This window comes from Garra rufa, chromosome 21 (assembly GCF_049309525.1).
Source record: "Garra rufa chromosome 21, GarRuf1.0, whole genome shotgun sequence".
Lineage (NCBI taxonomy): Eukaryota > Metazoa > Chordata > Actinopteri > Cypriniformes > Cyprinidae > Garra > Garra rufa.
In genome coordinates, this window is record NC_133381.1 from 7,328,671 (window position 1) to 7,346,303 (window position 17,633).

At 36.4% G+C, this 17,633-nt stretch overlaps 1 protein-coding gene across 1 annotated transcript in view; it reads left to right on the forward strand.

The window, feature by feature from the left end:
* The window catches only part of akap6 (A kinase (PRKA) anchor protein 6), a 38,700-nt gene extending 21,762 nt beyond the window's left edge, over positions 1-16,938 (forward strand). Inside the window, exons 3-6 of the mRNA XM_073827172.1 lie at positions 4,469-4,684; positions 9,051-12,032; positions 13,508-13,627; positions 16,020-16,938. Coding sequence (XP_073683273.1) covers positions 4,469-4,684; positions 9,051-12,032; positions 13,508-13,627; positions 16,020-16,061 — 3,360 coding nt within the window. The 3' untranslated portion in view covers positions 16,062-16,938. The remainder of the gene's footprint in view (positions 1-4,468; positions 4,685-9,050; positions 12,033-13,507; positions 13,628-16,019) is intronic.
* The last annotated feature ends 695 nt before the right edge of the window (positions 16,939-17,633 follow it).

A 17,633-nucleotide genomic window follows, 5' to 3' on the forward strand; every position in this document is an offset into this window, starting at 1 on the left:
AAGACCAAAATACTAAAATCACTTTTTGCAGTGTAAGTTTTTAGTACGGATTTTAATTAATACATTTTTTGTATGAATTTATCTTGTTTTTAGTCTATTAAAATGGTGTCAATTCTTGCTAACATGCAGTTTTACAATAAAATGTCTTATTTAATCAGTGTTTTTTGTATTAATTTCTATAAATGTTTTAGATTTATTACTTACACTGCAAAAACTAATTTTCTTACTTGCTGTTTTTGTCTTGTTTTCTAGTATAAACATCTAAGCATTCTTGAATCAAGATGCATTTACTTGACAAGTAAAATGACTTAAGATATTATGTCTTGTTTTCTGAAAAAAAAAGTTTCAAAATCTTGTAAGTTTGTGCTTAAAATAAGCCAAAACCAAAATTGTGATTTTTTTTTTTTTCAGAAAACAAGAGCATTTTACTTGTAAAGTGATTTCATCTTGATTCAAGAGTTTTTATATATTTATACTAGAAAACACAAAATAAAAGACAAAAATACTAAGTACGAAAATGCAGTGTAGGTTTTTAGTACAGATTTTGATTAATTTATTTATTTGTTTGTATTAATTTCTATCAATTAGGTTGTTTTAAGATTTGGTTAGTTTTAGTTTCTCAAGTAAATTCATCTTGTTTTAAGAAAATAAGACAAAATACTCGGTCTAGTCTGTTAACATTAGTGTTGGGCGATATGCTCAATTTTCATATCGCCCTATCGTCAGCCTGAGAGATCGCCGATACACGATACTATCGTGCTAATTTAATTAATTATCTATGTACTAAATTCCTTATTCGTTTTGTAAAGGTAGACTTTTCTCTTGACATATGATTAAGTTGTGCGTGTGCAGGGCGCTGACTGTAGATCTGCCGGAGTTGTTCAAGTTACTTTCGGTTTCATTCTCTGCAATCGTCAGTGAGTGAGTTGTAAATGTGCGTGCCAGAATGTAAATGAATGAATCTTTCTTTACCCGTCATATTGCTATAATGTTACCGCTGTATGTCTGACCGTTATCATGAGGGTGATGTTGTAGTTCAGTTCATATTGAATGCGGAGAAGTGATGCGCGTGTAATTCACGTGCGTATGTTTAGCGCCATTTGATCGCATCGTAATTCTAATTAACGCCTATAGACGTTACTGAGATGAATGTTTATGTTTACTATATACAGACTGATTATGATACATCGTAATTAATTCAGCCTGAACCAGGTTTTACTACCTCTGTTATCCTAATGACTGCAATGCAAATATAATATAACACTCCCTTTAGAATCAGTGAATCTACCACCGTACTGTATGATGAAAATCTCCCATTCTCACTGCACGAGGTGCGTTAAGGCGCTGTGGCCTCTCTATGCGTGTGTTTATACCGCGGCAAGTTTCTGAAGCATCCTAGAACAGACTCTCTGTGCTGCATTGCTAAAGTTAAGTTCTTTGTTGACGGATAATAATAATAATCGTCTAACTATCGTCAAAGGCATCAGCAACAGGCGATATCTCTGACTATCGTCGATACACGATACTATCGTCTATCGGCACAACCCTAGTTAACATGGTGCCAATTCTTGCTAAAATGCAGTTTTATAATAAAATTTCTTATTTCACATCGTTTTACCAAAATAGTTTTCTGCATGTATCTAAAGCTGAGCACCATCTACAAGTCTAACTTGACTGAGAGCTATTTTAGCATAAAATATTTACAGTACATGTGTCTTTAAGAAACCAGGCCACTACATTTCCCAGACAACGTACGCTATTAAAAAAAATAGTCCATTTGAGTGCCAGTTTTCCATCACCTCACACGTTTCTATCTGTCAAAGTTTCAACTCTTGTGCATGATAACTCTATCAGCGCGTTCGCTCCTCGGCCTCCTCTCCGGCACGCTGCCATTGCATTTTACAGTCTCATTACCTGTTTAAAAGACACAGGAGAGGGAAATATGCTAAAACAGAGGAGCCAAGCACTCCAGGAAAAATAAAATCCAATTTAAATGTAATGGTATAATGTAATGGTGTTTAATATTTATTGAAAAATGTACAGAAAATGTAAGGCGGTGCTTTTCGGGGCTGCCGGGATTTGCATAAATTGCTCTACCAATGTTTTCGCCCCGTAACGCACACGGACTAGCGCCGTCTCTTCGCAAAGCTTGCCGCTGCATATTTAAAGGGGGTTTTGGTGCAGGTGAGAGAGCGTCACAAGCTTCTCCAGATCGTGCGTATGTGGTCTGCACTCTGGGAGAGTCTATATGCTCTGGCGGTTTCATTAAACAAGTGTCATAGCTGGACACTGAAGCATGGGAGTGCAGCTTTGGCCTTTAAATATTTAATTCTGTCGTGTTTATGGGGAGAGGGGGATGTGATTTACACGCTCCTGACAGCCTGAATTGTTGTGGAGACCTCATCAAGCGCACGGGAGTCTCTCTTTCTCTCTCAATGTCATTCGATCTGTCTCTCTCTCTCTCTTCATTCACTATGTTCATTCATGCCACGGAAACTCTGAGTGGCTCTGAGGTGCGTTGAGTTCACGTGCATGGCAAACGGTGGAGAATAGTTCATTAAAAGTTATTTTTATAGACTGCTCAGCTTTTATGTAGCACAACAGGTGTGGCAGTGTAGTGGGATTCTCACAATTTTTATCAATTGCGTGTATAATAAGAGCCTTACAAGAAGCCTTATGTAAATACGTTATAGAACCGTTTTAGAACGTCTCTCTTCATTTTTCAAGTAACTCTGGAAAGCCTGATTCATTTTGGTGATTCATTTCATTTTGATCAGTTTGTTTATTTGTTTGTTTTTAATCAAATTCAGTGTTCAATGTTCCCAGAAGTCCCTAAGCAGCATTTACATCATCTTTCTTGTGTTCGGTGATATTAAATCTTTTCAAAATTAAATGTCTGCGTCATTAGTTTCAAACAGAATTAAATATTTATATATATAAAAATGTAAAAAAGTTTCCACAAACAAATCTGATTCATTTTAGCAAAATCATTTGGACTGTTCATGTCGATGAACCGGCTTCAAAAAAATGTTTCCCTGATTCATTTGAGAACTTTTTTTTTTTTTTTTTTTTACTTTTTTGGGGTTGTTTTTAGTTTTAGATTTTTCTTTCTTTCTTTCTTTTTTGTAATTTCCAAAACTGTGTTTTTAGATGTATTACTTTTTTTACACAGCATTTAATCAATGTTTTGAGTTTATTATTTAGGTTTTTAATACAGCTATTTATAGGTTAATTAATTAATTATGGTGTTTCTTAGTTTTTTTAATACAGCTTTTAATCAATGTTTTTTGTATTCATTTTTATAACTGTTTTAGATTTACTGTTTAGGCTTTTAATACAGATTTTAATCTATTTTGTATTCATTTCTATCAATTAGGGTGTTTTAATTGTATTATTTAGGTTAGTTTTATACAGTGTTTTAATGTTTTTTTGTACTCATTTTGTATTAATTTCTATTAATTATGGTGTTTCTTATTTTATTTTATTTTTTTACAGCTTTTAATCAATGTTTTCTTTCAATTAGGGTGTTTTGTTTTATTAGGTTAGTTTTATACAGCATTTTAATGGGGGTTTTTTGTACTCATTTCTATGAGTTTTATCATTTTATCAATGTTATTTTGTATTCATTTCTATGAATTAAGATGTTTCTTAGTTGTTTTTTTACACAGCTTTTAATCAGTGTTTTTTGTATTCATTTCTATAACCATTTTAGGTTTTTAATACAGATTTTAATTAATGAATTAATTATTATAATGTTTTTTTTTGTATTCATTTCTATCAATTACTGTATTTCTTAGTTTTATTTAGCTTTTTTAAAATACAGCTTTTAATCAGTATTTTTTCATTGCATCAATGTTTTAATCAGTGTTTTAGGTTATTTTTTTAGGATTTTAATACATTTTTTTATTTATTGTTATTTTGTATTCATTTCTATTAATTTCAGTTTTTTCAGCTTTTAAACAATGTTTTTTGTATTAATTTCTATAACTGTTTTAGATTTATTATTTAGGGTTTTAATCAAAATTTTAAATGATTTCTTTGTATTAATTTCTATCAATTAGGGTGTTTTAATTGTATTATTCAGGTTATATTATTCAGCTTTTAAATGCGTTTTATCAATTATGTTTGTTTAGTTTTAGTTTTTTCTTTTTCTATACAGCTTTTAATCAATATTTCTGTTTTAATTTCTCTCATTTTAAATGTTTTTACTTTTATTGTTTAGGTTTGCTCTAACTTGACTGTTGTTTTAACCTTTTTAAATGATCAGTAGTTTTGCAGTAGCTTGACAGTCTGCGATTTCAAAGTTAAGCTTTTAGAGTTAAGTCAAAGTTAAGCTTTCTTTCATAAAAAATTCTCTGGCATTAACACATGAACCATGCCCTTTAACCTGATGACAGGGATGTTCAACCCTGTTTACTAACACAGTCTATGAGTGCATGAGAGGACTGACCTGCTCCTGTCTCTGCAGGCTCTGTGTACGGAGGTGCGGGGCAGACGGAAGGGCATTTCCTCCGTGCTGAGGCTCTGTCAGAGGCTGCTGGACGGGCCTGAACAGCAGAGCTCAGAGGCAGAGCGCCAGTCGCTCCAGCTGCTGCAGGTCAACCTGGAGAGACGTTGGGAGGCCATCGTCATGCAGGTCCTTCAGTGGCAGACCAGACTGAAACGCTCGCTGGGCAGAGACCAGGTCACATATGCTTTACACTACAGTTACAAGTAAACAAGATAACATACGATGTGAATATAAACAGGGGGTGGTGCTGTCTCCATATCCTCACTGTGGACGGTTTAATTGTGTTTGTGGTGGAGTGGCAGCATACTGTGTCCTGTACTGTATATTGTTTTTAAAAAAAGTAGTTGTGTGTTCTGTTTGCATTATTTAGCACCTAATTCACTAAAGGAATTATGGAAATCGGTGCAAACAAGCTAAAAAAAAAACACTATTTGCATGATGCAATTTCCCATCTTGCAAATACACACAAACACCTCTTTTAATTAAACAGAATTGTTTACCTCCCGTTTTCCATAATGCTAAAAAATGTGCAATCTATAAGTCATTTGTGTAATTTAAATATGCATGGTACAGCGCTATACCTGCACAGATAGTGTAAAGTGTAAAGTGAATTCACCTCAGTATGTGAACAGTAAACTGTAGTATTAGGCTAACTATATAACCATATGTGACCCTGGACCACAAAACCAGTCTTAAGTCGCTGGGGTATATTTGTAGCAATAGCCAAAAATACATAGTATGAGTCAAAATTATTGATTTTTCTTTTATGCCAAAAATCATTAGGAAATTAAGTAAAGATCATGTTCCATGAAGATTTTTTGTAAAATTCCTAATATATCAAAATGTAATTTTTGATTAGTAATATGCATTGTTAAGAACTTAATTTGAAGAACTTTAAAGGTGATTTTCTCAGCATTTTGATTTTTTTGCACCCTCAGATTCCAGATTTTCAAATAGATGTATCTCAGCCAAATATTGTCCTATTCTAACAAACAATACATCAATAGAAAGCTTATTTATATGCTTATTCATATGAGCTTTCATATGATGTATACATCTCAGTTTTGTAAAATTTAACCTTATGACTGGTTTTGTGGTCCAGGGTCACATATGGTTATGGCTCAATTTCTAAATTGCCTAAAATGTCTGATTTTTGACTAAACAGTGACTAAATGACCAATAGTGTGCAGGCATTCATGACATACAAAGCCATGCAGTTATGCATGCATAATAATGTATGAGAGCATGTCAATAGAAAAACAAAGCCGAAATCCAGACATTTAGGGCATTTTAGAAAAAAAGAGAACATATATAGTCTGATTGTTTCCCAAATTCTGTTTTAATTTTTTTGATTTTAATTTTTCTGTATAAATTTTTTTTCCATTTTATTTTTTGGTTTTATTGGTTGAATTAAATGTTATTTTTCTAGACTCTAATTTTAATGGTAAAAAAAATTATTAATCGAAAACCATGTCTAATTAATTAAAATAATGAAACAAACAGTGATTTATACAATTTTTAACAAAAATTAGATTCCTAAGGCCCTATGAAATACCTTTTATTTCATTTCAGTTTTATTTTTTCCCAAATTCCCTTTTTTTTTTCCAAATTCTGTTGTAATTAATCAAAAACTATATGTCTAATTAATTGCAATCTTACTAAAAGTTTAACAAAAAGTATGCAACAAAAAGGCCCTATTAAATACATTTTTCCCCCTTAAATTCAGTTTTATTTTTACCAAATTCAGTGATTTTCCATAAATGTTTTTGGATTGCATTTTAATGATTTTATTAAATTTTAAGACTTAAACGCATCTCTAAAAGTTATTTATTTTTAGAAAATTATTTTAAAATTATTTTACTTACTACTTTTTTTTTTAATTAATTTACTTTTTTGTGTATTTAAATTTTTCTGCTAAATAAATTCTGGTAATTCTTTCTAGTAAAAAATCCTTAAAAAATAAAATTTTAACAAAAATTTTAGTAGTTGTAGTAGTAGTACTACTATCATTACATGAAGTAATATATTTCAGTCACAATTTCTTCAAGTTAAACCAAACTTTTATTTTGACGGGTTACTGTAAAGACCTTTAAGTTTCTGTTTGTATATGATATAACGATAGTTTGACTCAAAAGAAACAGCAAAATGCTTATGAAGTGAGTCTCAGGGCAATTCTAGAGATTGTTCATGTCTTCAAGTACTGATATATTGAGGCGGTAGAGGCTGAAAACACTGCGAGCATCACGTGCGCTTCAGTATGTGTGCAGTAAATGAAACTGCGTGTCTGCGCCATTTATTCACACAGAGACAAGCAGAACATGCAGGATTCATATTTATATATTTTTGTACTGACCTACTTTTAGTTTATCCACTCATTTGGCAAATCCTGTGACATTCCGCATTTTACTGTAAATTCCGTTTTTATGACTGGATTCCACAATTCCGTCTGTATTTTCCACATTGTAGAAATCATTGGTCCCTATATTCACTCTAGTGTGCAACACTCTTAAAAATAAAGGTGCTTCACAATGCCATAGAAGAACCCTTTTTGTCTAAACCCTTTTGGTTCCATAAAGAACCTTTAACATCTGAAGAACCTTTCTGTTTCACAAAAAAGTTCTTTGTGGTGAAATAAGGTTCTTCAAATTATAAAAGTTGAGAAAAAATGGTTCTTAAAAGAACCTCTGATTGAATGGTTCTTTGTGGAACCAAAAATGTTTTTTGTATGGCATCGCTGTGAAGAACCTTTTAAAGCACTTTTATTTTTAAGAGTGTATGTTGTTGTTGCATCCATCATGTCCTTAATACATTTAAATATAGTATCATTAACAAGACAGCTTCCTAATGCAATTATTATAATTCTAAAAATCAACATTCTAATAAGTATTTTATTGAACCCATTGTATTGGCTTTTCGAAGATCCCCTTATATGTTGCTGTGCACAAAGGAAGCTGTCCCGGACAATTTGTTAAGCAGAAATACACTAGTTCCAATAATATACTGCAGCGCCGCTGTAACAGTGCAATAAGAATGATGTATAAGGCAGGGAAAGTGGCCACATATTATTCTTGAATACACATAGTAAGAGGACGGTGGCTAGATGCGTTCCCCTGATACTCACTGTACTGTGAACTCAATCGATTACAGATGCTGCCAGAAATAACTGACTGTTCTTAATGTATATTGAGTAACCCGTAGCAATGAAATAACTTGATCCTGTGTCCCCATCCTGCACTGAAAAGGAGGAAGTAGTCTCTTAAAGGACATAACATGTGCACATACCGTGTTCACTGCAGTATAAAAAGACTTCCCATCCTGAAAACGGAACCCTTAACTAGTCTCTTATTGTATGTGTGGGACCGTTACAGTGCGCGTTAAACGGGGGAGTGGGCTGAGGGCTAGACTTTGCCTTTTGTCATGTAGATGTTGTGCATTCCTGCATGGCAGCAGCAGGGCTCTGGGGAGGCTGCGTGCTTCACGCGGAAAAGCCCAGCAACCTGTTTGTGAACGTCCACTCACTTACACGGGGAAGACAAATTACTCGCCCCTCGCTCAGCTTGACCTTGCGGGGCTGAAGTGCAATTTCACTTTTTGCGGGCGCAGAAGAAAGGGAAAAGAAAAATAATAGGGAGAGTTTGTTTTTGTGAATACAGTACACTTTGTGAGATGATGAAATAGCTGACTGTTGAATGCTTCAGGAGGCCTTGCTCACAAGTCTAGTGTCTGGAAAAAAAATCCAATCGTTACTCTTTCATTTTTAGGTGTTTTTTTTTGTTTGTTTTGGGAATATCATGAATTCTGTTTGAAGGTCAACGTAAGACATAATGGTTTTTAAGTTAACTTTCACCTGCTTTTAAAGGAGTGGTAAACCGGTGAAAGAGTGACTGATAAAAGGAAAAAAGGCTTCAAAAGAGCTTTAATTGACACTGTCAAGTTATTACATGATTTCACTCTCAAGCCGAATAGTGTAGCAGTAACACAATGCCCGCTATTCGGTCAAAAATCTCAGGCCATACTAGACAGTCTTGTTTAACCTTCCACAAAACGGCAAAATGACTTTTGTAATGGCATAGCTAAAGGTTATAATTAGTCTATCTGATTAAAACGTTATGTGCTGCAGTTGGGGTACAAATGTTAGCTGAGGCAGCTAACTGAAATTATTTTTATTTGATTAGACTGATTGATTGTTCTCACAGTTGAGGGTTTTTATCATGCGCTAGCGATCCAAGCCTGCGCATTAGTATTTTCCTCATCAGCAGAAAGAGAATAAACAGAAATCTAATAAAAATTCATTTTATGGGATATATAACATACAAAGCAAGTGTTAGATTTGCCAGTTTATTAGATTAATGAGATAAAGAGGCTCATATAAATAGACTCTTCCTGCTTGAACAAGAAGCAAAGCAATTTGTGTAATTATGCCCTGTGCTGAATGCCCACATCTAAGCAAAAATGTATTTGTCATAGATTAACTCTGCATTTGATCTAATTAAAAGTATTTCTTCCCCTGACATCTTTTTTTTTTCTCTCCCATTTTCAGGTCCCTGAGAATCTCATTGAGCCTTCTCTCATGGACCTCCATGGCCATGCGGAGGACTCTTGGGAGTGGGACGAGATGGACATGACCATCTGCGATCTGGATACACAGGATTGCGAAGATGAGCAAAACCCTGGATCCAAATCACACCTTAATTCCCCAAAGGAGCCTTTAAATCTCACAGAGTCATGCCCAAATGACACACACTGCGGAGCAGCCTTGAGCTCCACAGAATTGAACGCCTCTTCTCATGTTTATCAGGTGTACAGTCTGCATAATGTTGAACTCTACCAACAACCCCAGTATAATCACAAATCATCCTCAACCAAAACCCAACAATCAATGTTGAAGCGCCTGAGCATGGACTCCTCCTTCTCCTCAGCTGAATCCCTACCTGATATTTTGGGAGACCTGTTGAAGGGAAAGCAGGGGCTGCTGTCGGATTCAGCCAGGAGATCCGAGAGCGAAAGTGGGATAGTTAGTGAAGGGGACATGGAGACCACGGGTAACTCCGAGGTTTGCCTGCTGTTCCAAAGCGATGATCCGAAAGTTTGTGTTACTCTCACCCCTCCTATGAGAGAAGATGGAGACAGAGTCTCAGATGAAGACATAGACAGAGTTTTGGAGCGTGCCAACAAGTGTGCAGAATATGGTGACAGTCTTGCCATTGGGCAGAGAGACCACCAATGGCATATCATGAGAAAGAAGAGAGAAGATAGTGGAGAAAGCAGGAAGAAACACCGCAAGGAGCCAGCGAAGATCCAAGAGGCTAACGAAGACAGAGTGTCTACACACCGAAAGCTCCAAAAGGAGTTCGCGCAGCTCTCCCAGGGGTCTTCCCTTGACTCTTTGTTTGCTGTAGGGGAGTTATTCCCATCGAGCAAAGAGACATTGACTCGTAGCACTTCCCTGGAAAGCTGGCTTGCGCCATGTAAAAGCGCAGAGGACGCAGGCAGTAAGGAAAGTCTGAGGGATGTCGAATCGACCGTGGAGCCCACGGGGGAACTCAGCAGAAGAACTCTGGAGCTTCTAAAACGCCTTGAGAACATCCAAAGCCCTCTTGCAATGAAGATGACGCGTAGCATCTCTGACGTAACGCTCCAGAGCAGCTCGCTGTGGCGTGGGTCACGCTCGGCTGGTGCTCCCTCCTCCATTAACGAGAGCTCGGCAGCCTCCCTGACAGAGTTAAGCAGCACCGAGGACTCATCCGTTGCGTCCGAGGACCTAGCTGTGCAAATGAACCGCTGTGTGGCCGGCGAGTCCAATGCATCCTTCCGTAAACATTGCCGCAGCCAGCAACAAGTCGACGAGACCGACGCAAGCATCAGTATGGTCGTCAACGTTTCCTGCACTTCAGCCTGTACTGATGATGAGGATGATAGTGATCTTCTATCCAGCTCCACTTTGACGCTCACTGAAGAAGAGCTCGGTATTAAAGACGATGACTCTAGCGTAACCTCAGAGGAGGAGTACATTGATGGTTCCCTCGCTCTTGGGCTGGATTATATAAAGGATGAGTTTCAAAGCTGGATGAAGCCTAGATCTCAGAGTAAAGAGAAAAATGAGGTAGATCTAGTGGATGAGCTCCAGTGTGGCACCATGTCGAAAGACATCCTGTCACCCGTTAAGACAGGCAACGATCGCCACTTTCTCAGCCGGTCTGCGCTGAAGCTCTTAGAAGCCAAGACTAATGCTAAAAACGAGAGCCTCAAGCAACAGGAGGTGGATGGCACCCGAAGGGACGCCACCAGGAGCTATATCAGCCGCTTCGTGGATGACATGGAGAACGGGAATGTCGAGAGCTCTCACATCAAAGGGAAAGATGAAGATGATGAGCTGCTGAGGGAAGAGGGAAGTCTGCTAACCAAGAAAGGGGAATCATTTAAAGGCTCTTATGTGGTGGATGCAAATATGGTGACTGCCACCTCTCCGTCCTCATGCGAACAGCTAAGCTTGTGCTCCCTGGAAGGGCAGCTCAAAGGCGAGCTGCCATGTCACAGTTCCCATCGTCCCTCTCCCTCTATCTCTCCCATAGACGAGTGTTCGGGGTTAGCTGCACACGCTCACAGCCGACAAAAGCAACTCGCAGCCTTTCTGAATGACGTCCACGAGAACCATCAAGAAAGCTCTTCAGAGAGCTGCAACCACCCTGCTTTCATCTCTGAAGAGGCCAAGAGCGACAGTGTCCATGACTTTGTGATGGAGATCATCGACATGACATCTGTGGCCCTGAAGACCAAAGAGGCGCCGGCAGAGCAGCCTACGGAGGCGTGTAGCCCGACGTCCGTATCTCAGATCAGAGAGAAGGTCCTCGAGCACTCCCATCGGCTTATCCATTTGCGCAAGGGCGACTTCTACTCCTATCTGTCGCTGTCCTCGCACGATAGCGACTGCGGAGAGGTCAGCACCTGCGCGGAGGACAAGAGCAGCACCCCGATCCTTTCGAGCACGCCAGATATCCGTGACGAAGAGCCGCTCTTCGAGGCCTGCACCGAGGAAGTGTACTTGGGCCCGCCGCTCTGTTACAGCATGTCCATTAGCAAACGGCCCACGAGACACGGCGGCAAACTAATAGAGCCCCTTGGTCCCCCGAGCCCAGCACCTTCGTCGGGCTGCGACGAATACCAAAAAGCACATGGTATTTCTCAAGAAAGTGTAGCTGGTAGCCAGCCAGAGTGCCATAATGAGGCGCCTTATCTTAATCCTTTACCATGTGAAACCCCGATAGATACTGTTGAATGTTTTGCAGATACTAAAATGCTTGAATCCAATATTTCCCCTGTAATGACTAAGATAAGAGTCTCTTGCTCCACTACAAATCCTTTAAAAGAGGATGGCAGCCTTTATATTAATCCCAAAATTAACTGTCCGCTGATAAGGAAGACTGATAGCGATGAAAGGGCTCCTGCTTCACAGTTGATGAAACAGAAGAACGTCGGCAAAGGGCGCCGCTCTCTACAGGAAGCCAAGTCGACTCATAAACAGGTGTGTTTCGACATTACACCACGCTCTATCTACTTGTAATGAGAGCGGTGTGTGTTTCTGCTGAATTCATCTCATTGACTAAATATTTAAGAGGGGATTTTTATTCATTCTCTCACCCCCTTCTCACCCCTCCCCGCCGCTTTTCCCCTGAAGTGCTAATGGAAGAAGGATTTGCAGGCGTAGATTTAAAATTTTAAGGTCTACAGAACAGAATAATCATAATCAGTCAGATTATATTATGATTCATAAGCAAGAATGCGGCGAGGATCATTACTTAATTTCATGACTGAATTAGCATGTATTTGTGTTCTTTTTAAGTAGTTTTCCATTTCATATGCAAACTTCTCTCTGCTTGCTTCCAACTCTGTCTGCAAATCCTACGTTTGACCTTATATCAGGCGAATTAGGTTCCTGCTTTCCAGCTAATCACTGAGACTGAAAACACTAAATTAATTTTGCTCAAGTCATCAATTGAATTGCAGTGTTTGTACTTGAATGGACATATTCATTTCATTAAAATAGCTGGATGGTGTCTTATGAAAACAGAAAGGGAACTATTACCCCCACTCACCACTGTGTCTTTCCATCTTTTTTCCATCAGTCTGTCTGTTTTTTTTTTTTCAATTCAGTGTACTTAATTGGTATGTATTAAATTTTAAAAGCATTTTCAGGCTACATGTGAATAGTGCCAAATAAATAATATAACAGTGTAACATTTTTATGTACCTAATACTTTTTGTTAAAATATATATTTTTTTATATTCTAATTTAATATACAGACATTTTTGGTTGACTTTGGAGGATAAGTGTTTGTGAAACCTGTCTGCAAACATTTTTTGCTATTTTGTTTAGTAACTTTATTGGCACAGAAATACAACAAAGAACAATTATATAATTTTATGCAGTTTCATTTCTAACTGAATTTACTTGAAATTAATTTAATTTAATTTTGTTTTGTGAAACAAATTTTATTTTGTGTGAACAATTTTATTTTACTTTATTTTATTTTGTGAAACCTGTCTGCTAACAATCATCTTTTGTGCTATTTTGTTTAGTAACTTTATTGGCACAGAAATACAACTTTAAAATTTCAAAGAACAATTTACTTGAAATTAATTTAATTTCATTTTATTTTGTGAAACCTGTCTGCAAACAGGCATCATTTTTGCTATTTATTGGTGCAGAAATACAAGTTTTAAGTTTTCAAGAACAATTTTATTTGATTTTATTTTATTTTGTGAAACCTGTCTGCAAACAATCATCTTTTGTGCTATTTTGTTTAGTAACTTTATCGGCGTAGAAATACAAACCTTTAAAAATGCAAGCACATTTGAATTGAATTGAATTGAATTGACTAAGTAATAAAGTAAGAAATGTAAAGTATCAATGCAACACATTTTACACAAAAACAAAAAAAATGTTATAAAAAGAAATAAATGATAAAAGTAACATTTCTGTTGTTCTCGGTCTTCCAGCTGGCAAGGTCAGAGAGCAGCAGTGGTGTTGCGGAGGGCTGCAGGGCTCAGATCAGCGGTCCGCAGACAGATAGCTCATCTGCAGGAAGGAGTAGAGTCAGCAGCAGGCCTCAGGTCAAGGTAGGTGCTATAGGACTCGCTTCAACACACACAACCTCTCCCTCCCGGCCACTTCTACCGCACCGCTGAAAAACAGCCGCGGGGTCTTTTCGACGTCAAGTGTTACATTGCAAACAACCCCATTTTCCATTGCTCTCCGTACTGCGCGTTAGCGTGATTTATTAGTAGCGTGTTTTGAAATGAGCCTGTTTTGTGTTTTCCCATTGTTTGTTGGTTGTGAAATTCTGCTTGATAAAAACCCAAAGGCTCAGTTCTCGATGACGCAAATGCCTGGTCTGGACCGGCAGTGTTATGGTTTAAATTATAGGCCACTGTACTTTCTACATGATGACTCCCTTACCAGTAAATTGGTTTGAAAAGCATTCATTACGTAACGTAGTCCATATATCCAGTGGGGTTAGCCTTGGAATTGTCTTCCCATTTTTCTCTGTCTTTCTCTCTCACCGTCTCTTTCTCTGTCGCTGCCGTGGCCTCATCAGCGCAGGGCTGAAATAATGAACGCGTGTCGGTCGGCAATCATTTCTCCTGACGAAAAGCATATACGGCAGATGGAAAACTTAAAGAGAGCTGCTTTCTTAGTCTCTAATAAATTTCCTGACTGCAACGATACACGACACATTGTAATCTAGAGGAATTAACAGATGGCAAACACACAGTCTTGAGCTACACTTGGGGTTGGACAAAAATGTAGGTTTTTTTAGGAACTGGCTTTCTTTCAGTTCAGGAGCATACATTCTGAAGGCAGTTGTGAATGATGCACAGCCCTGCGGCTAGCTAACACTTGGCAAATATTTCTAAGAAAATGTGAGTTTTGGTGTGTAACCACCACATACATAAATGATGAAATGATAACGGTTATATGATACAAAGGGAAGGTCATCTTGAAGATTGTTAGTAGTTGGTGAGTCGGACACATTTCAGCGAGCGCCCGAGGCTTCAGGGACACGGTAAACAGCAGAGAGAGCCAACTATCCGTCTCTACAGACACTATCATGTCAGCCCTGCGGTCATTGTGGGTTCAGCTCACACTACACAGTCAAATGCACTGCAGAGAAGACCTGAGCCAAACTAACAAACATACTAATCAAATGCAATGCTTTACTGTACATATAGTATTAAATTGTATTGTCCACAGGATGTTGAATTGCAATGATATTATAATCACCATATATAGATATAATCTTGTGTGTGTATAAATTTGCTTAATTTTACTGTCTTTTTCAACTATTTTTACAATTTCTTAAATGGTTGAATAGAAGTCAAGTCAATACATAAAACAACAATATACAATAAAATTTAAATCAGTACATACTTTATCATTTATACTTTTGTACATTATATATTTACAAAAATATAAATATATTTGTATTTACTTTACATGTAATCTAAAATTAAATAGTATAGTAAAATAAAATTTATTATAACATTTTTATATGAATATTTTATTATTTTATAATTAATGTTTAATTAATTTTTTTAGCAAAATTAAAATAAGTATTTATATCATTCATATTTGTATTTTTATTATATATATGTATTATACAAATATATATGTATATATACACACATTTATTTACATATATTAATAAAATTTTATATTATTGTATATTGTATAATATATGCACATTTATTATTGTAATTATATATTAACTATATATTTAAATATGTAACTATATATACACATTTATTTATTTACTTATAAATTTACATTTGTACATAGTATAATGTTTACATTTATTATTGTAATTATATAGTTAATTATATATTAACCATATATTTAAATATGTAATGTAATTCTATAGTTAAATATATCAATTATTAATAATAACATGAGAGAGAAAATAATATATACAATTTAAATATTATATATATATATATATATATATATATATATATATATATATATATATATATATATATATACACACACACACACACACACACACGTTAAATTGTACTATTTTTCTTATACATGCAATTATTAATAGTTTATTAGAAGTCAAATAAATACATAAAACAATAAACAGTAAAATTCACATTAGTAAATAATTTATGTATATTATACATTTACAATTATTTATTTAATTTATGTATATATATATATATATATATATATATATATATATATATATATATATATATATATAATTACATTTTATTTATTTTCAATATATAATATAATATATTTGCATTTATTATTGTACTATGTAGTAAATTATATATTAAACAAACTTAAATATGTAATTACATTATATAAATGACTAATATTAATATGAGAGAGTCTGATTTTATAATGAGTGTGATATTGATATAGAGAGAGAGATCTGAATTGCAATCAGTCACTGCAGTATTTCAGTTGCTAACTGTGTGAATCTGTGTGTTTTTCTTGTAGAGAATCTCTGGAAGTGTGGCCACACCTGTGTGTAAACCCTGACTGATCTAGCGGAGGCTCTCTGAGGTCTGACGCTCCACCTCTGGATGCTGACGTGGGGTCTGGAACGGACACCTAAATGGATGTTAGTGCATGGGCCATTAGTCTGGCACTTTAGAGATCTAAGTCTTTCATCCTCAGCACCCTCATCCTCTTCCTCCTGGCTGCTTTACTATTTACCTGTGACCTTTGCCCTCCTGGTGACCACCACTTCAAGCTCCACACTAGACTGAGCTACCTCATCAGTCTTCCACCATCCCGACCCTTAAACGTACACCGCTAAAGTACACATAAACCTCTTCTATCATAACCCTGATGCTACTAGACCTGATCAGCCAGCTAGCGCAGATTCAGTTATGTGAGGGTCACCCCATCAATCAGTAATGTGGTCCTAATCAGCCTGGAATGAGACGTGACGCTGTAAGATCACTCACGCGGAGGTTATCGAACAGGCTTCGCGTTCTTCTCTTGCCGACTGACGTAGCGCCACAGTTTCTATGCAACACGACGGTTGTGTGATGTTGTGTGGCATGTGATCTTTGGCAGTTTGATGCGATATCGTTTTTTTTACTCCCTGATAAACAAAGAAATGTATAAACATTTTGTGCCTTGCAGTTACTACATTTTGTTGAACACTGCTTCACCCCCGTTGTGTGTCCTGTGATCGGTGAGAAAGCAGACGTGCGGCAAGGCTGAGAATGACGAATGGGCATCTGTAAATATGTAAACTGTACGTTCAAAACCCTGGTGTATAATGATGTCATATTACTTCATGGTCGTGTTACTGTTTGTGTTACGTGACGTGGATATATAGCTACTGTTAGACTGCATGGTGAACTATGTACAAGAAAACTTCCATAAATAAACCTAATTTAATGAATTCAGCGCACACGCCATTCTTTCCACAGACTGGGGCTAGTTGTCACAGTTTTGCATCAGGTAAGTACTGGAATACTGTTTACATACACTTGATTCTTAATACTGTGTTGTTACATGAATGATCCACAGCTGTGTTTTTTGTTTAGTGGTATTTGTTTATGAGTCCCTTGTTTGTCCTGAACAGTTAAACTGCCTGCTGTTCTTCAGAAAAGTCCTTCAGGTCTCACAAATTATTTGGTTTTTCAGCATTTTTGCGTATTTGAATCCTTTCCAACAATGACTTTATGCTTAATGAGGCTCTTAATGCATCATGTTTCCTGCTGGAGCATCAGTGAGTATTTGAACCTTCTGTAAAAGTTGCATATGAGTGCCTCAGTTGTCCTCAGAATCATAGAGTCATTGTTGGAAATGGTTCAAATATGCAAAAATGATGAAAACCCAAAGAATTTATGAGACCTGAAAGATTTTTCTGAAAAACAGCAGGCAATTTAACTGCTCAGGACAATCACTATACAAACAAACAAACAAAAAAACAGCTGTGGATCATTCAGGTAACAACACTGTATTAAGAATCAAGTGTATGTAAACTTTTGAACAGGGTCTTTTTTTTTTTCTCTCTTGTGAACTATACGTAAATGTCTTTTATGTGAAATATCTTATTCAGGTCAGTACTAATTAAAAAATAACATGCATTTT